Source organism: Mobula birostris, chromosome 15, assembly GCF_030028105.1.
Source record: "Mobula birostris isolate sMobBir1 chromosome 15, sMobBir1.hap1, whole genome shotgun sequence".
Taxonomy (NCBI): domain Eukaryota; kingdom Metazoa; phylum Chordata; class Chondrichthyes; order Myliobatiformes; family Myliobatidae; genus Mobula; species Mobula birostris.
In genome coordinates this window covers 15,019,563-15,039,997 of record NC_092384.1, presented here as the reverse complement: position 1 = coordinate 15,039,997, position 20,435 = coordinate 15,019,563, and the positions used below count along the sequence as shown (strand labels likewise).

Genomic DNA, 20,435 nt, shown 5'->3' with positions numbered 1-20,435 from the left:
CACATCTTTCACTCCGCTTTCCACAGCGGCCACTCCCTCTGATTCCCTTGTCTATTCATCCCTCCTCACTAATCTCCCTCCTGGCAAATATCCCTGCAAGCAACAGAAATGCTACAACTGCCTATTCACCTCCTCCATTCAGGGTCCCAAACTGTCCTTGCAGGTGAGGCAGCACTAAAACTGTGAATCTGCTGAGGCCATCTTTTGTATCCGGTGTTCCCAACGTGGCCTCCTGTACATTGGTGAGACCTTATATATAGGGAGACTGGTTTGTCGAACACTTTTGCTCTAAATGCCACCAAAAGTGGAATTTCCCAATGTCCAACCATTTTAATACATTTTCCCATTCCTGTTTTGACATATTGGTCCATGGCCTCCTCTTTTGATGAGGCCACTCTCCGGGTGGAGGAGCAACACCTCATATTCCACCTAGGTAAACTTCAACCTGAAGGCATGAACATTGATTTTTCCTTCAAGTAATTTTACTTCTCCTTCCCTCTTTTTCTATTCCTCTCTCTGGCCTCTTACCTCTTCTCCTCACATGTCCCTGGTTCTCCTCCTCCTTTCCTTTCTCCCATTCTGCACACTCCTCTCCTATCAGACTCCTCGTCCAGCCCTTTACCTTTCCTACACACTTGGCTTCACCTATCACCTTCTAGTTAATCTTCCCTCCACTTTTTTATTCTGGCATCTTCCCCCTTCCTTTCCAATCTTGAAGAAGGATCTCGGCCCAAAACATCAACTGATAATTCATTTCTAGAGATGCCTCCTAACCTGCTGAATTCCTCCCGTATTTTGTGTATGTTTTTCAGGATAATATGAATGAATAAAGGGTAGATTAGATTAACATTCATAGAACATAGAATAGTACAGCACAGCACAGGCCCTTCGGCCCACAATGTTGTGCCAACCTTCAAACCCTTCCTCCCATGTAACCGCCACCTTAAATTCCTCCATATACCTGCCTAGTAGTCTCTTAAACTTCACCAGTGTATCTGCCTCCACCACTGACTCAGGCAGTACATTCCACGCACCAACCACTCTCTGAGTGAAAAACCTTCCTCTAATATCCCCCTTGAACTTCCCACCCCTTACCTTAAAGCCATGTCCTCTTTTATTGAGCAGTGGTGCCCTGGGGAAGAGGCACTAGCTATCCACTCTATCTATTCCTCTTAATATCTTGTACACCTCTATCATGTCTCCTCTCATCATCCTCCTCTCCAAAGAGTAAAGCCCTAGCTCCCTGAATCTCTGATCATAATCCATACTCTCTAAACCAGGCAGCATCCTGGTAAATCTCCTCTGTACCCTTTCCAATGCTTCCGCATCCTTCCTATAGTGAGGCGACCAGAACTGGGCACAGTACTCCAAGTGTGGCCTAACCAGAGTTTTATAGAGCTGCATCATTGTATCGCGACTCTTAAACTCTATCCCTCGACTTATGAAAGCTAACACCCCATAAGCTTTCTTAACTACCCTATCTACCTGTGAGGTAACTTTCAGGGATCTGTGGACATGTACCCCCAGATCCCTCTGCTTCTCTGCACTACCAAATATCCTGCCATTTACTTCGTACTCTGCCTTGGAGTTTGTCCTTCCAAAGTGTACCACCTCACACTTCTCCAGGTTGAACTCCATCTGCCACTTCTCAACCCACTTCTGCATCCTATCAATGTCTCTGCAATCTTCTACAGTCCTCTACACTATCTACAACACCACCAACCTTTGTGTCGCCTGCAAACTTTCCAACCCACCCTTCTACCACCACATCCAGGTCATTAATAAAAATCACAAAAAGTAGAGGTCCCAGAGCAGATCCTTGTGGGACACCACTAGTCACAACCCTCCAATCCGAATGTACTCCCTCCACCACGACCCCCTGCTTTCTTCAGGCAAGCCAATTCTGAATCCACCTGGCCAAAGTTCCCTGAATCTCGTGCCTTCTGACTTTCTGAATAAGCCCACCATGTGGAACCTTGTCAAATGCCTTACTAAAATCCATGTAGATCACATCCACTACACTACCCTCATCTATATGCCTGGTCACCTCCTCAAAGAACTCTATCAGGTTTGTTAGACACGATCTGCCCTTCACAAAGCCATGCTGACTGTCCCTGATCAGACCATGATTCTCTAAATGCCCATAGATCCTATCTCTAAGAATCTTTTCCAACAGCTTTCCCACCACAGACATAAGGCTCACTGGTCTATAATTACCTGGACTATCCCTACTACTTTTTTTGAATGAGGAGACAACATTCACCTCCCTCCAATCCTCCGGTACTATTCCCGTGGACAACGAGGACATAAAGATCCTAGCCAGAGGCTCAGCAATTTCTTCCCTCGCCTCGTGGAGTAGCCTGGGGAATATTTTGTCAGGCCCCAGGGACTTATCCGTCCTAATGTATTTTAAGAACTCCAACACCTTCTCTCCCTTAATATCAACATGCTCCAGAACATCAACCTCACTCATATTGTCCTCACCATCTTCAAGTTCCCTCTCATTGGTGAATACCGAAGAGAAGTATTCATTGAGGACCTCACTCACTTCCAAGGCCTCCAGGCAGATTTTCTCACCTTTATCTCTAATCGGTCCTACCTTCACTCCTGTCGTCCTTTTATTCTTCACATAATTGAAGAATGCCTTGGGGTTTTCTCAGCCCCTTGTTAAACTCCTTTCTTGCTACCCTATATTCCTCAATAGACCCATCTGATCCTTGCTTCGGAATCCTTATGTATGTTGCCTTCTTCCACCTGGCTAGATTTTCCATCTCACTTGTCACCCATGGTTTTTTCACCCTACCATTCTTTATCTTTCTCACCGGGACTAATTTATCCCTAACATCCTGCAAGAGATCCCTAAATATCGACCACATGGCCATTGTACATTCCCCTGCAAAAACATCATCCCAATTCACACCCGCAAGTTCTCGCCTTATAGCCTCATAATTTGCCCTTCCCTAATTAAAAATGTTCCTGTCCTCTCTGATTCTGTCCTTTTCCATGGTAATGCTAAAGGCCAGGGAATGGTGGTCACTGTCCCCCGGATGCTCACCCACAGAGATCTGTGACCTGCCCCGGTTCGTTACCTAATACTAGATCTAATATGGCATTCCCCCTCGTCAGCCTGTCAACATACTGTGACAGAAATCCGTCCTGGACACACTTAACAAACTCTGCCCCGTCTAAACCCTTGGAACTAATCAGGTGCCAATCAATATTAGGGAAGTTAAAGTCACCCATGATAACAACCCTGTTACTTTTGCACCTTTCCAAAATCAGCCTCCCAATCTGCTCCTCGGTATCTCTGCTGCTACCAAGGGGCCGATAGAATACTCCCAATAGAGTAACTACTCCCTTCCTGTTCCTGACTTCTATCCATACTGACTCAAAGGCGGATCCTACTACATTACCCACCCTTCCTGTAGCTGTAATAGTATCCCTGACCAGTAATGCCACCCCTCCTCCCCTTCCCGCCCCCCCCCCCAACTCTATCCCTTTTAAAGCACTGAAATCCAGGAATATCGAGAATCCATTCCTGCCCTGGTGCCAGCCAAGTCTCTGTAATGGCCACTACATCATAATTCATGTATGTAACCAAGCTCTCAGTTCATCAGCTTTGTTCCTGATGCTTCTTGCATGGAAGTACACGCACTTTAGCCCTTCTACCTTACTACCTTTACACCCTTTATTCTGCTTCTCTTTCCTCAAACCCTCTCTATATGTTAGATCTGGCTTTACTCCATGCACTTCTTTCACTGCTCTATCGCTCTGGGTCCTATCCCCCTTGCAAATTAGTTTAAACCCTCCCAAACCATGCTAGCAAACCTACCTGCAAGGATATATTGCTCCCCCTCGAGTTCAGGTGCAACCCATCCAATCTGTACAGGTCCCGCCTTCTCCAGAAGAGATCCCAATGATCCAAAAATCTAAAACCCTGCCCCTTGCACCAACTCCTCAGCCACACATTCAACTGCCATCTCCTCCAATTCTTACCATCACTATCACGTAGCACTGGCAGCAATCCTGAGAACGCCACCCTTGAGATCCTGTTCTTCAGCCTTCTGCCTGGTTCCAGAAACTCACACTTCAGGACCTCATCCCTCTTCCTGCCTATGTCGTTGGTACCAACATGGATCACGACTTCTGGTTGCTTTCCCTCTCGTACCAGGATGTTCTGCACCCAGTCAGAGACATCCCGGACCCTGGCACCTGTGTAAAATGTTGGTAGGAGGAATACTGTACAAATTTAAAGGAGTTCAGGAACATTGACTTGTGAACGTGCATACATAAATTTTTGAAGATAAGATATAATCCTTTGGTATCCTTGTAGATTTGTATTCTCACAAATAGAGAAAGCTTGGAGATAGTGTGTGAGGGAGGATAGGCAGGTGATAGAGAAGGGACACGCTCAGACTGACGGTTTGAGATGTGTTTATTTTAACGCAAGGAGTATTGTAAACAAAGTGGATGAGCTTAGAGTGTGGATCAGTACTTGGAGCTATGATGTGGTGGCCATTACAGAGACTTGCATGGCTCAGGGACAGGAATGGTTACTTCATGTGCCGGGTTTTAGATGTTTCAGAAAAGACAGGGAGGGAGGCAAAAGAGGTGGGGGCGTGGCACTGTTGATCAGGGATAGTGTCACGGCTGCAGAAAAGGTGGACGCCATAGAGGGATTGTCTGCGGAGTCACTATGGGTGGAGGTTAGGAACAGGAAGGGGTCAATAACTCTTCTGGGTGTTTTTTATAGGCCGCCCAATAGTAACAGGGATATCGAGGAACACACATCAAAGTTACTGGTGAACGCAGCAGGCCAGGCAGCGTCTCTAGGAAGAGGTACAGTCGACGTTTCGGGCCGAGACCCTTCGTCAGGACTAACTGAAGGAAGTGCTAGTAAGAGACTTGAAAGGGGGAGGGGGAGATCCAAAATGATAGGAGAAGACGGGAGGGGGAGGGATGGAGCCAAGAGCTGGACAGGTGATTGGCAAAGGGATACGAGAGGATCATGGGACAGGAGGCCCAGGGAGAAGGAAAAGGGGGGGGGAGGAAACCCAGAGGATGGGCAAGGGGTATAGTGAGAGGGACAGAGGGAGACCCCTTGCCCATCCTCTGGGTTTTCCCCCCCCTCCCCCTTTTCCTTCTCCCTGGGCCTCCTGTCCCATGATCCTCTCGTATCCCTTTGCCAATCACCTGTCCAGCTCTTGGCTCCATCCCTCCCACTCCCGTCTTCTCCTATCATTTCGGATCTCCCCCTCCCCCTCCCACTTTCAAATTTCTTACTAGCTCTTCCTTCAGTTAGTCCTGACGAAGGGTCTCGGCCCGAAACGTCGACTGTACCTCTTCCTAGAGACGCTGCCTGGCCTGCTGCGTTCACCAGCAACTTTGATGTGTGTTGCTTGAATTTCCAGCATCTGCAGAATTCCTCGTGTTTAGGGATATTGAGGAGCAGATAGGGAAACATCCTGGAAAGGTGTAATAATAACAGAGTTGTCATGATGGGAGATTTAATTTCCAAAATATCGATTGGCATCTCCCTGGTTTAGATGAGGTGGAGTTTGTTAGGTGTGTTCAGGAAGGTTTCTTGACACAATATGTAGATAAGCCTACAAGAGGAGAGACTGTACTTGATTTGGTATTGGGAAATTAACCTGGTCAGGTGTCAGATCTGACAGTGGGAGAGCATTTTGGAGATCGTGATCATAATTCTATCTCCTTTTCAATAGCATTGGAGAGAGATAGGAACAGACAAGTTAGATAAATTAGATTGGAGTAAGGGGAATTATGAGGCTATCAGGCAGGAAGTTGGATGCTTTTAAGTTGGGAACGGATGTTCTCAGGGAAAAGTACAGAAGAAATGTGATAAACGTTCAGGGGATATTTGTGTGGAGTTCTACATAGGTATGTTCCAATGAGACAGGAAAGTTATGGTAGGGTACAGGAACCGTAGTGTACAAAGGCTGTAATAAATCTAGTCAAGAAGAAAAGAAAAGCTTACAAAAGGTTCAGAGAGTTAGGTAATATTAGGGATCTAGAATGTTATAAGGCTAACAGGAAGGAGATTAAAAAGGAAATTAGGAGAGCCAGAAGGGACCATGAGAAGGAAACCCCCAAGGCATTCTACAAGTATGTGAAGAGCAAGAGGATAAGACGTGAAAGAATAGGACCTATCAAGTGTGACAGTGGGAAAGTGTGTATGGAACCGGAGGAAATAGCAGGGGTATTTAACGAATACTTTACTTCAGTATTCACTATGGAAAAGGATCTTGGTAATTGTAGTGCAGACTTGCAGCAGACTGAAAAGTTTGAGCATGTAGATATTAAGAAAGAGAATGTGCTGGAGCTTTTGGAAAGCATCAAGTTGGATAAGTCGCCGGGACCAGATGAGATGTACCCCAGGCTACTGTGGGAGGTGAGAGAGGAGATTGCTGAACCTCTGGCGATGATCTTTGAATAATCAATGGGGACAGGAGAGGTTCCGGAGGATTGGAGGGTTGCGGATGTTGTTCCTTTATTCAAGAAAGGGAGTAGAGATCGCCTAGGAAATTATAGACCAGTGAGTCATACTTCAGTGGTTGGTAAGCTGATGGAGAAGATCCTGAGAGGCAGGACTTACGAACATTTGGAGAGGTAAAATATGATTAGGAATAGTCAGCATGGCTTTGTCAAGGGCAGGTCGTGCCTTATGAGCCTAATTGAATTTTTTTAGGATGTGACTAAAGACATTGATGAAGGAAGAACAGTAGATGTAGTGTATATGGATTTCAGCAAGGCATTTGATAAGGAACCCCATGCAAGGCTTATTGAGAAAAGAAGGAGGCATGGGATCCAAGGGGACATTGCTTTGTGGATCCAAAACTGGCTTGCCCACAGAAGTGGTTGTAGATGGGTCATATTCTGCATGGAGGTTGGTGACCAGTGGTGTGCCTCAGGGATTTGTTTTGGGACCCTTACTCTTCATGATTTTTATAAATGACTTGGATGAGGACGTGGAGGGATGGGTTAGTAAGTTTGCTGATGATACAAAGGTTGGAGGTGTTGTGGATAGTGTGGAGGGCTCTTAGAGGTTACAGCAGGACATTGATAGGATGCAAAACTGGGCTGAGAAGTGGCAGATGGAGTTCAACCCAGATAAGTGTGAAGTGGTTCATTTTGGTAAGTCAAATATGATGGCAGAATATGGTATTAATGGTAAGACTCTTGGCAGTGTGGAGGATCAGAAGGATCTTGGGGTCCGAGTCCATAGGACGCTCAAAGCAGCTGCGCAGGTTGACGCTGTGGTAAAGAAGGCATACGGTGTATTGGCCTTCATTAATCGTGGAATTGAATTTAGGAGCCGAGAGGTAATGTTGCAGCTATATAGGACCCTGGTCAGACCCCACTTGGAGTACTGTGCTTAGTTTTGGTCGCCTCACCACAGGAAGGATGTAGAAGCTATAGAAAGGGTGCAGAGGAGATTTACAATGATGTTGCCTGGATTGGGGAGCATGCCTTATGAAAACAGGTTGAGTGAACTCGGCCTTTTTCTCCTTGGAGCGACAGAGGATGAGAGGTGACCTGATAGAGGTGTATAAGATGATGAGAGGCATTGATTGTGTGGATAGTCAGAGGCTTTTTCCCACGGCTGAAATAGTTGCCACAAGAGGACACAGGTTTAAGATGCTGGGGAGCAGGTACAGAGGTGATGTCGGGTGAGTTTTTTAAGCAGAGAGTGGTGAGTGCGTGGAATGGGCTGCCGGTAATGGTGGTGGAGGCGGATACGATAGTGTCTTTTAAGACACTTTTGGATAAGTATTTGGAGCGTAGAAAAATGGAGGGCTATGGGGAAGTCATATGAGGTCTAGTAATTTCTAAGGTAGGGACATGTTCAGCACAACTTTGTGGGCCGAAGATCCTGTATTGTGCTGCAGGTCTTCTATGTTTCTAAGTAGACATCAAATATATTATGTTAGTTCTTTGTAAACCAGCTTTGACCCCAGGTAGATAATTTGTTTTTAATATTGGAGTTCTGGATACTACATTTCACAAAGCAAGTCAAAGCTTGTGGCTTAGAGTAAATTTACTGGAATGGTATCAGAGATGTAAGATTTTAGTTATGGAAAAAGACTGAGCAGAAACTGGGATTCTGCTCCTTAATGCAGAGAAAATTTAAGGCAGTTTCGGCAGAAATGTTCAAAACTGTGGAGATTTTAATAGGGTTTGAAAAATAATAAGCTGCTTCCATTATTAGTAAGTTTGGCAACCAGAGAGCACAAATTCAAAAGATTTAACAAAATCAAAGATGAAGTGTATCCATTTAAACTGGATAGTTTGTTCAAAGAGCTAGCACAAGAAATGGTACCACTTATTTTATAGCATGCTATGTTTTAGACTAACCCAATGAATGGTTCATTGAATTATTATACCATGACTGTGTAGTCAATGCTTAATGTAATAACTATTGAGCCAGAATGCAATTCAAGTAAGGAGATAAAAGTGTATATCAGGGTTGGGCAACCTACCTGGCCCACGGGCCAGATCTGGCCTGTGAGGGTATTTTGATTGGCCCGCGAGCAAATATTGAGATACTATGCTTATCCAGCCCACGAGCGATTTTCCTTATTCTGAGTGTTTCACGCAACCACACTGATGGACATGCATGGCGTCTTGTTACACTGGCCCCAGGTTCCGTTTTGTTTCAAACCAAATACTGGTATATATGAATGACGGGAAGGAGACTACCTTATTAATATGTATTAGATACTCTCTGTGCACGCGCAGGTTTTCAGATGGGATCATTCAAATTTGTAAACAGAAGCAGCGTCACTGTGTTTTAACAAGAAATCCATGCTAAATATCCAGATATTTACATGTGCTATGATACTTGTTGAATAACTCGTGATTCTAAATAAAACCGAAGAAAAAAATTCCAATGGCAATGAATGCAAAACGCAGGAAGGTAGACACTGAGTGCCGAAATTTCCAAGATACTTGGACACTAGATTACTACTCCATCAAGCAAGCTAGGAAACAAGTTTGTCTCATTTGCCTAGAAAATGTTGCTGTGAAGAAGGTGGCAAATATCAGGCGACATTACGAGACCCTAACTTAGTGGACCATGCAAAAAAGATGGCATCATTGTTTGGCAGCACTTATCTGTGTGAGCAATTATTTCAAAAATGAAGCACACCAAGAACCATTTGAGAAAAAGATTGACTGATGCCCATCTGGATAATGTCTTGCTCTTGGCATCAACAAGTCTGACACCCAAAATTGAGAAGCTTTCAAGCAACAAGCAGCATCAAGTTTCAAATTGATTTATCGACTGTTTGCATTAAAATTTTCTTTTTTAATATACTTAATTTACCACCATTGAATGCATCATGTTCATACGTTTTATGTTTAAAGAATCTTTGCGTCCTTTTAATAGATTCAAAAGATGCCTTGATTGAAACAAATTGCAACTAAACTGAGTTCTTTGATTACTAATTGGCATCCTTGGTTAAGCACAAATGTTGTTCTAGTATGCATTATTCATTTTGAGGTAAAACATAACCAAATGTACTTAAATGGGTAATTCCCATATTTCAAGTTTCTTATGGCATTTATCGGGCCACCATCCGCTCATTAATACGTGAACCAGCCCACAGAGGTAAAAAGGTTGCCAACCCCTGGTGTATATTTAAAAAGCAGTTGTTCTGTTGTTATCTACTTGTACTTTTTCATATACAGGCACGCTTACTTTTATAAACTGTGCCAGCGTAAAATGGGGAACCAGAGTCCAGGATGTGCTCACATTTGCCAAAATTGTCGGTCTAGTCATTATTATTATTACAGGGATTGTTAGACTAGCCCAAGGTAAGAGAACTGTGTACTATAATGCAGATATTTAAGCCATTTATCCCATTTTCTCCATGTCAGCTAATGTTCTGCAAATCTCTTCCCATCCCTTTTTATTTAACCTTATTGGTATACAACTGTTATCCCTTTCTGCTTCGTATACAGCGAATTCTGGTTAATTGTGTCACATCGTGCTCACTTCTGTCCCCTGACACTCTCAAAGTTTTGGCATACTGCTTGTGTCTTCCACAATGAAGACTGATGCAAGATACTTATTAAGTTCATCTGCCATTTCTTTGTCCCTCATTGCTACCTCTCCAGCGTAATGATATCCACTCTTACCTCTCTTTTTACTCTTTATATATCTGAAAAAAATACCTTTGGGAAACTGTTTTATATTATGGCTAGCTTACTGTATTATTTTAATCCTTTCTCTCCTTATGGCTTTAATTTTTGTTTCCTTCTGTTGGTTTTTAAAAATGTCACAATCTTCTAATTTACACTATTATATGCCCTCTCTGTTCTTTTTCTTTGTGAATGTAATGCTGGCCTCAGTGACTGCTGGTCCAAAGGCATGAAGACTGTACTTGCAATCCAAGGATGTTAAAGAAGATTGAATTCATTCAGGATGATATAATAATCTCCAGTGCCAGTCTAATCTCGCAACTTCAAAATTTGTTGCTGTTCCCTTTGAAAGATTGACCACAGTGTGCACTACCTAATAGATTCAAGGAATTTATTAAGGGTTCATTGGCAGCAGATGCAAAGTTTCAAGTTTTACTACGAACCGGGTCAGGTCACAGATCTCTCAGGGGGTGAGCATGTGGGGGACAGTGACCACCGCTCCTTGGCCTTTAGCATTATCATGGAAAAGGATAGAATCAGAGAGGACAGGAAAATTTTTAATTGGGGAAAGGCAAATTATGAGGCTATAAGGCTAGAACTTGCGGGTGTGAATTGGGATGATGTTTTTGCAGGGAAATGTACTATGGACATGTGGTCGATGTTTAGGGATCTCTTGCAGGATGTTAGGGATAAATTAGTCCCGGTGAGGAAGATAAAGAATGGTAGGGTGAATGAACCATGGGTGACAAGTGAGGTGGAAAATCTAGTCAGGTGGAAGAAGGCAGCATACATGAGGTTTAGGAAGCAAGGATCAGATGGGTCTATTGAGGAATATAGGGTAGCAAGAAAGGAGCTTAAGAAGGGGCTGAGGAGAGCAAGAAGGGTGCATGAGAAGGCCTTGGCGAGTAGGGTAAAGGAAAACCCCAAGGCATTCTTCACTTTTGTGAAGAAAAAAAGGATGACAGGAGTGAAGGTAGGACCGATTAGTGATAAAGGTGGGAAGATGTGCCTGGAGGCTGTGGAAGTGAGCGAGATCCTAAATGAATACTTCTCTTCGATATTCATCAATGACAGGGAACTTGATGACGGTGAGGACAATATGAGTGAGGTTGATGTTCTGGAGCATGTTGATATTAAGGGAGAGAAAGTGTTGGAGTTGTTAAAATACATTAGGACGGATAAGTCCCCGGGGCCTGACGGAATATTCCCCAGTCTGCTCCTCGAGGCAAAGGAAGAGATTGCTGAGCCTCTGGCTAGGATCTTTATGTCTTCGTTGTCTACGGGAATGGTACCGGAGGCTGGAGGGAGGCGAATGTTGTCGTCTGGTTCAAAAAAGGTAGTAGGGATAGTCCAGGTAATTATAGACTAGTGAGTGGGAAAGCTGTTGGAAAAGACTCTTAGAGATAGGATCTCTGGGCATTTAGAGAATCATGGTCTGATCAGGGACAGTCAGCATGGCTTTGTGAAGGGCAGATCATGTCTAACAAGCCTGATAGAGTTCTTTGAGGAGGTGACCAGGCATATAGATGAGGGTAGTGCAGTGGATGTGATCTACATGGATTTGACAAGGTTCCACACAGTGGGCTTATTCAGAAAGTCAGAAGGCATGGGATCCAGGGAAATTTGGCCAGGTGGATTCAGAATTGGCTTGCCTGCAGAAAGCAGAGGGTCATGGTGGAGGGAGTACATTTGGATTGGAGGGTTGTAACTACTGGTGTCTCACAAGGATCGGTTCTGGGACCTCTACTTTTCATGATTTTTATTAATGACCTGGATGTGGTGGTAGAAGGGTGGGTTGGCAAGTTTGCAGACGACACAAAGGTTTTGTGGTGTTGTGGATGGTGTAGAGAATTGTCGAAGATTGCAGAGAGACATTGATAGGATGCAGAAGTGGGCTGAGAAGTGGCAGATGGAGTTCAACCCGGACAAGTGTGAAGTGGTACACTTTGGAAGGACAAATTCCAAGGCAGAGTACAAAGTAAATGGCAGGATACTTGGTGGTGTGGAGGAGCAGAGGGATCTGGGGGTACATGTCCATAGATCCCTGAAAGTTGCCTCACAGGTAGATAGGGTAGTTAAGAAAGCTTATGGGGTGTTAGTTTTCATAAATTGAGGGATAGAGTTTGAGAGTCGCGATGTAATGATGCAGCTCTATAAAACTCTGGTTAGGCCACACTTGGAGTACTGTGCCCAGTTCTGGTCACCTCACTATAGGAAGGATGTGAAAGCATTGGAAAGGGTACAGAGGAGATTTACCAGAATGCTGCCTGGTTTAGAGAGTGTGGATTATGATCAGAGATTCAGGGAGCTAGGGCTTTACTCTTTGGAGAGAAGGAGGATGAGAGGAGATATGATAGAAGTGTACAAGATATTAAGAGGAATAGATAGAGTGGACAGCCAGCGCCTCTTCCCCAGGGTACCACTGCTCAATACAAGAGGACATGGCTTTAAGGTAAGGGGTGGGAAGTTCAAGGGGGATATTAGAGGAAGGTTTTTTACTCAGAGAGTGGTTGGTGCGTGGAATGCACTGCCTGAGTCAGTGGTGGAGGCAGATACACTAGTGAAGTTTAAAAGACTACTAGACAGGTATGTGGAGGAATTTAAGGTGGGGGGGGGTATATGGGAGGCAAGGTTGAAGGGTCAGCACAATATTGTGGGCTGAAGGGCCTGTACTGTGCTGTACTATTCTATATTCTATGAAAGGGCTAGAAATGTTTCAACAGGGGTATTGTAACACCTGCAATGTGTTCTCAAAAGTCACACATTATCCTTGAAAATATTTGATTATGAATAAAGGGAATCCACAAATGTTACCATTTACTTTGTTGTTAAGTATTGCAGTGACTGCTTAAACGGAAGCTATCAATTGGGCAAACACTTTTTCGTGCCTTAACAAATCAGAAATATACTTATTAGTCAAGTTATAATAACTGCAGTCAAACTGGCACTCCTTGCCTTGGGGGAGGCTTCAAGTGGAATACATACTTAATGTCACAAAAATAGTAGATTTTTCCATACTCTTTCACGGCGTGTTAAACGAAATATGTGATTTTCTTCTCCCATGTTCCTCCTTCCTTTCTTTCAGATCAAAGTCATTTCACTTCTGCATTCAGTGGCTCATTGTGGGATCCTGGGAAGATCATTCTATCATTTTATTTGGTACTATTCTCCTACTCTGGTTGGGACACACTTAACTTTGTAACAGAGGAAGTTAGAAATTCTGAAAGGTAGGACTGTATATACCTTATCTGTTTTACATGTGGAACTACATTGTTATGCATATCGTTGAACCATATTGATCGACTACACCCTGAAGACTGAATTATCTCTGATGATTTACGAAACAACAAATTTTAAAGCATATTTCTACATCAGCTTATTGGGAGAATATCAATGTAGTGCCTTTTTCTCATTATGTTCAATAGATCCCTCTGTACCACACATATTGCCAGGTTTTTGACAATCTAGTTATAAAATATGTAACAGCATCTGTCACTTCCACAACTCCGGGATTCCCTCTCTGCTGCCTGTAATGGACCTGTACGCTTCTTTATCCATTGCCGGATCCACGGTTTCAATCGCCGGTTCTTTGACTGTCTCATGTCTTGCAGGAGTTGGAAGATCGTCCGTCTACAGACCACCGAACTTGCTGATTCCAAAGCCAGCAGGCCTTGATGTCTCCAGACTGCGATCCCTGCTGCTGACCTCAACGGCTGTAACGATCCTGACCAGACTCACAACCAGAGTGCTAATTGTGCAACCTCCAACTCTGACCTTGACCTACAAACTGGTCTTCATGCGCAGCTGCTGGAACCCCCGTCTCCCCTTTCCCTCTCTGAGGTCCCACTGCCAGCCCTTGGACACTCGGAGACTTCATCTTCCTTTCACCCCACCATCCCTGAACACTCCAAACCTCCTTTCCCCCAAACACTACCAACCCCCTTCCTCCCTCCGATCCTAGCTCTCATCCATGCCGAGTCTTCACCATTCTCTCCAACCTTCCCCTCTCTGAGGCAGAAGGTTCAGTCGTCAGTAAGGGCCTCATCTTTGCCCCCCTTCGCCCACACCTCAGTGAGTTCTGCGTCTGCCATGACGCTGAGTTGTTCCGCTACCTCCATCTCCGAGCCTATTTCTTGGCAAGGACTCTCCAACGTGCACCGAAGACCCCTTCTCCATCTTCAACCCTCCTCTTCCTGGATACCCCGTCCTGGACCTTCTCACTGCCAATTGCTGATGGGACATTAACTGTCTCGACTTCAACACTCATCTCTTATTCCAATCTCACTCCTTCCAAACGCTCTGCTCTCCATTTCTTCTGCACTAATTTTAACCTCACCATCAAACTCCACAGATAAGGTTGGTGCCATCGTCGTCAGGCGTACTGACCTCTACCTTGCTGAGGCCCAGCACCAACTCTCAGACACCTCCTCTTACTTACCCCTCGAGCAGGACCCCACTAGGGAAGACCAGGCCATCGTATCCCACACCATCACCAACTTTATGGACTCTGGAGATCTCCCATCCACCGCCCCAACCTCATTGTTTCCGCACCCCCCACGTCCCATTTCTACCTCCTACCCAAGATCTACAAACCTGCTTGTCCAGGTAGACCCATTGTTTTAGCTTATTCCTGCCCCACTGAACTCATATCGGCTTACCCCAATTGTTTATCTCCCCAGTTCAGTCCCGTCCTAGCTGCATCTATGACACCTCACATGCTCATGATCTTTTCAAGGATTTCAAATTCCCTGGACCCCATCATCTCATTTTTACTATGGATGTCCAGTTTAAATACACCTCCATCCCCCATAAGAAGGCCTCAATGTTCTCCATTTTTTTTTTCTAGACACCAGACCTAACCAGTTTCCCTCCACCACCACTTTCCTCCGCCTAGTGGAACTTGTTTTCACTCTCGATAATTTCTCCATTGGCTCTTCCTACTTCCTTTAAACAAAAGGGCTAGCAATGGGCATTTGCATGGGCTCCCAGCTATACTGTTTGTCGGTTATTTGGAATAGTCTTATGTTCCATGCCTACACTGGTGACCACCCTGCGCTTTTCCGACGCTACATTGACAACTGCATTGTTGCTGCTTCCTGCACCTGCTGAACTCGTCGACTTCATCCACTTTGCCTCCAACTTCCAATCTGCCCTCAAATTCACCTGGTCCATTTCTGACACCTCTCTCCCCTTTCTCGATCTCACTGTCTCTATCTCCGGAGACAGCTTATCCACCGATGTCTATTACAAACCCACGGACTCTCACAGCTACCTGGACTACACCTTGTCCCACTCTGTTACTTGTAAAAACACCATCCCCTTCTCTCAATTCTTCTGTCTCTGCCACATTTGCTCTCAGGATGAGACTTCTCATTCTAGAACGCAGGAGATGTCCTTTTTCAAAGAAAGGGGCTTCCCTTCCTACACCCGCATCTGCTCTTACCCCATCCTCCTGCCACCCTACAATAGATACGGTTCCTCATCCTCACCTACCCCCCAGCTTCCGCGTCCAGCACATAATTCTCTGAAACTTCCACCACCTCCAACGGAATCCCACCACCAAGCCTGAAACATCAACTGTACTTTTTTCCATAGACGCTGCCTGGCCTGCTGAGTTCCTCCTGCATTTTGAGCGTGTTGCCCTAAATGGTCCTGCCAGGTGAGGCGACACTTCACCTGTGAGTCTGTTGAGGTTATTTACTGTTGTTGGTGCTCCTGGTGTAGCCTCCTGTACATCGGTGAGACCTGACGTAGATTGGGAGACTGCTTCGCCAAGCTCCATCTGCCAAAACAAGTGGGATTTCCCAGTGCCCACTCATTTTAATTCCACTTTTCATTCCCATGCCGATATGTCCATCCATGGCCTCCTCCACTGTTGTGATGAAGCCACACTTAGGTTGGAGAACAACACCTTTAATTCCTCCATCAGGTTGGTTAGCCTCCAACCTGATGGCGTTACCATCGATTTCTCAAACTTCGGATAATCCCCCCCACTCTCCATTTCCCATCCCCTTTTCCCTCTCTTACCTCATCTCTTTGCCTGCCCATTGCGTCTCTCTGATGCTCCTCCTCCTCCCCCTTTTTCTTTTTTCCATAGCCTTCTACCTCTTTCACCAATCAACTCTTTACTTCACCCCTCCAGGTTTTGCCTATCACACGGTGGATCTCTGTCCCCTCCTCACCTTTTAAATCTACTACTCAATTTTTTTTTCTCCAGTTCAGCTGAAGGGTTTTGGCCTGAAATGGTGACTGTACTTTTTTTCCATAGAAGCTGCCTGGCTTACTGAGCCCCTCCAGCATTTTGTGTGTGTTGCTTGGATTTCCAGCAAATGTAGATTTTCCCGTGTTAAGAGCATCTGTATCTACTTGTTTTTTTTTTCTATTCCACTTTCCAGGAACCTTTTCCTTTTTTTGGTTTAGCAAAATACACGAAATGTGCGTGTTGCTTTGGATTTCCAGTATCTTCAGATTTTCTCATGCTTGTGTTTTTTGGTTTAGCCTGTTTATAGTTTTTCTTGTTCTCTTACAGATGCTTAATTACTACATCTAGTAAATGTTCAGCATAATTCATAGCTTCAAAGTATAAACTACTGTGACTTTGACAAGTTATTCACTAGTCTTGAACATACCTGTTTAAAGTGTTGCAATACTAAGCTACCTATACCAAATTAACATGGCATTTGTATAAAATGCAGTGTTATCTCCAATGTCACAGATTTGACAGTCTTGCTAGCATTCTACAAAAACTAACTCAAGAATTCTGAGTGTTCTTTCACCTATTAAATAGTATGTTTAGTTTTTAAAAAACCTAATTTACATTCATCTCCTAACGCTTCATGTCTTAATTCAGGCTTACACACCACTAAAACTCCCAGCAATGACGATTGTTAACCATGCTCTTTTGTCATGAAGCAATGAAATTAAAGCCCTTACATGTGTCCTGGTGGTTCCAATATAGAGAATGTTAAAGATTCAAGGATATTATTTACAGAGTGGTAAGATTCTGTGAGATTTTTGTTTTCCCTCAACTACATGGACAAAAGCTTTGATGGAATGGATGTGGAGAGGATGTTTCCTATGGTGAGAGAGTCTAAGACCAGAGGACACACACTCAGAATAGAGGGGTGTCTTTTTAGAATGGAAATGAAGAGGGATTTCTTTAGCCAGAGAATGTCAGTTTTTTTGCTGATTATTTTTATCAAACTCTATAACCTAGAACATAAAGCATGATCATATCAACCATTTTGCTGTGGATAAAGAGCCAGGTTTGTACCAATATGGATAAATATGGTAGCTTTCTGTACCTACAGGATATTAATGAACTGGATGGCTTTTACAACAAACCAATTATATCAAGATTACCTTCAGTGATGCTAGCCCTTTATGTGAAATCTATATAATTAATTGAAATTACATTCCCCATGGTGAGACTTAAATCAGCCTCCTAATAGCTATTTTACACAAATGTGATGACATAACTTTGAATCATTGATGCTTTTCCACATTTAAAAATGAAATATTGGCAATGCTAAGAAACAGGAGTACACGAAGTGGTCTTTCAAGTCTGCTTTGGTATTCAAGATTCAAGCTCTATCACGTGTGCTTCAGGGTGGTGGGGTGGAGATACGATTCTACCAAAGGTGGTGTTAGACACTTCTTCCTTCCGCTAGCCTGCAGGTTATCCTTGGGCAAGGTGTAGCACCTGCTTAGTACCCCCCCCCCCCACCCCCCCACTGATCAGGGTCATGTGAAACTATATGAGCAGATGGTGTTTGGTTGTATGAGCAATTGGTGCGTATTATAAGTCCTGGTTATGTGACCACTGATGCCAGACAGACAATCTCTGAAATGTGTTGATAATGGCTGGGTCACCCGTCTTGTAAAGACACTCCCCAGAAGAAGGCAGTAGTAAACCACTTCTTTAGAGAAAATTGCCAAGAACAATCATGGTTATGGAAAGAACCAGTGTAAAATCACCTGTGGTACAGTATTTCAGGTAAATAACATCATTTCAGGTAAACATTTATTTTAATTTAATCATTAGTGGCGTGTCTCTTGCATTTTCTTAATTGTTTCTTTTAATTACATATCTTACATCATAAAATAATCATTGACTTTGTGTGATTGTGTTTAAAAAGGAACAGGGATTTACCAGCCTGCTTTAATCTTTCTTAATTTCTATTTACATTGGTTTCATACATTTCTGATGCAAGATCAAATAAATCTGCCCTAAAGCAGGAAATAATGAATGCACAATATGCAACATAAAATATTATAACAGTTATACTTTTCTGATACATTTATTTGCTGATGTGTTGAGTAAACAGCATTATTTATGCATCTTACAATATCAACTGTTCTACCTCTGAAGTTAATGAGCTATTGCACTAATACATTTCATAGTAAATAGATATTTATGAAAACAAACACAGCACAAACATGCCTTATTAACACTTGTGGCTGGTGTTAAACACAATTTACAAATGATTGATTCATGAATAGATTTGGTGGCATATTTTACAAAATTAATTTGACACTGAATTGTATTGAGGGAATGATCATTGCTCACTATTATCTTTCCTTGTTCTTCAGGAATCTACCCCTAGCCATTCTTATTTCAGTGCCACTGGTCACCATCTTATATGTACTGACAATTCTGAGTTATTACATAGTGTTGGAACCAAGTATCATCATCTCTAGCAAAACTGTAGCTATGGTAAGTACATTCATCATAATGCTCTGAGCTGCTTTAAGTATTTTTTTTCAGACTATATATTCTTTGGTTACTTGAGTTTAATGTGGATGTTGAATTTCAAATTAAGATGGCTGCGTGGAGAAGTATTTTTTGCTGGGTTAAGATGATAAAATATAAAGTGTAAATGGTTAACAAGTACTGTGGGTATTTAATGTAATTAAATTAGATTAGCTTTATTTGTCACACGTACATTCAAATATACAGTGAAATGCGTTGTTTGCATCAATGACCACCACAGTCTGAGATGTGTTGGAGACAGCCAGCAGGTGTCGACATACTTCCAGTACTAACATAACATTACCACAACTTACTTAACCCTAAGTTGTATGTCTTTGAAATGCGATGAGAGGAAACTGGAGCACCAGAAGTACACACGGCCACGGGGAGAAAGTACAAAGTCCCTACAGACAAATGCAGAAACTGAACTCCAATCTTACAGCTGGGACTTAAAGCATTGCACCAGCCGCTACACTACTGTGCCACCTAATGGAAGTAGGGACAGTGATAATGAGTCAGAGTATAGGAAGAATATAGATAGCCAGGTGACGTGATGTCAGGACAACAATCTTTCTCACAATGTCAGCAAAACTAACGAGCTGGTCATTGACTTAAGGAAGGAGATGATACACATGTCCCTCTTTACATCAACATACAAAGGTTGAGAGCTTCAAGTTCCTAGGAGTAAGCATCACTAATAGCTGTCCTGTCCAACAACATTGACACCATCGCCAAGAAAACTCACCAGTGCTTCTACTTCCTCAGAAGGCAAAATAAATTTAGCATATCCCCTTTGATCCTCATCAATTTTATCCATCACAATTTGGATAAAAAATGGTATAACTACAGAGGGTTGTGGACACAGCTCAGCACATCACGGAAACCAGCTTCTCCACCATGGGCTCTGTCTACACTTCTTACTGCTGTGGTAAAGCAGCCAGCATAATCAAAGACCCCACCCACCCTGACAATCTCTCTTTTCTCCCTCCCATTAGGCAGAAGAGACAAAGGCCTGAGTACATGTACCATCATGCTCAATGGAAACTTTTATCCAGCTGTTATAAGACTATTGAATAGTTCCCTAGTATGATAAAATGCACTCTTAACCTCACAATCTATCTCTTCATGATCTTGCTACCTGAACTGCACATTTTCTGTACATTAAAAGATCAGCCGTAAAAACTGAATCTTAACTAACATCTATGGAAATAGATTATTGCAGTAATTAAAATATACCTTTATTGCTTTTTTGTTTGTTCTGTCTTTCTGCCTTTGGTTTCACATACGACCATGCATCCTGACCTTCTCTTTGCTCCTCATTTCCTCTGTTTTAAAACAAATTTTAGCAGTGATGTGAATCAACTAGTTTGAGTAGAATGACAGAAATGGAGAAATAAAAAAGTAGAGTACATATAACTCAAAGATCAAGCTAAGGGTTCCAGAATAATAACTATCAGGCAACATGAAGGTAGAAGATTTGAGAAGATTTTTAAATTGCATCTTTTAAGATGGTATATTT

General features: G+C 43.3%; 1 protein-coding gene across 2 annotated transcripts in view; it reads left to right on the top strand.

Moving 5' to 3' along the window:
* The window catches only part of LOC140210409 (Y+L amino acid transporter 2-like), a 73,883-nt gene that overhangs the window by 10,424 nt on the left and 43,024 nt on the right, over positions 1-20,435 (top strand). For both annotated transcript variants that reach the window (XM_072279346.1, XM_072279345.1), the window contains exons 4-6: positions 9,712-9,837; positions 13,250-13,391; positions 18,757-18,880. In XM_072279346.1, coding sequence (XP_072135447.1) covers positions 9,712-9,837; positions 13,250-13,391; positions 18,757-18,880 — 392 coding nt within the window. The remainder of the gene's footprint in view (positions 1-9,711; positions 9,838-13,249; positions 13,392-18,756; positions 18,881-20,435) is intronic.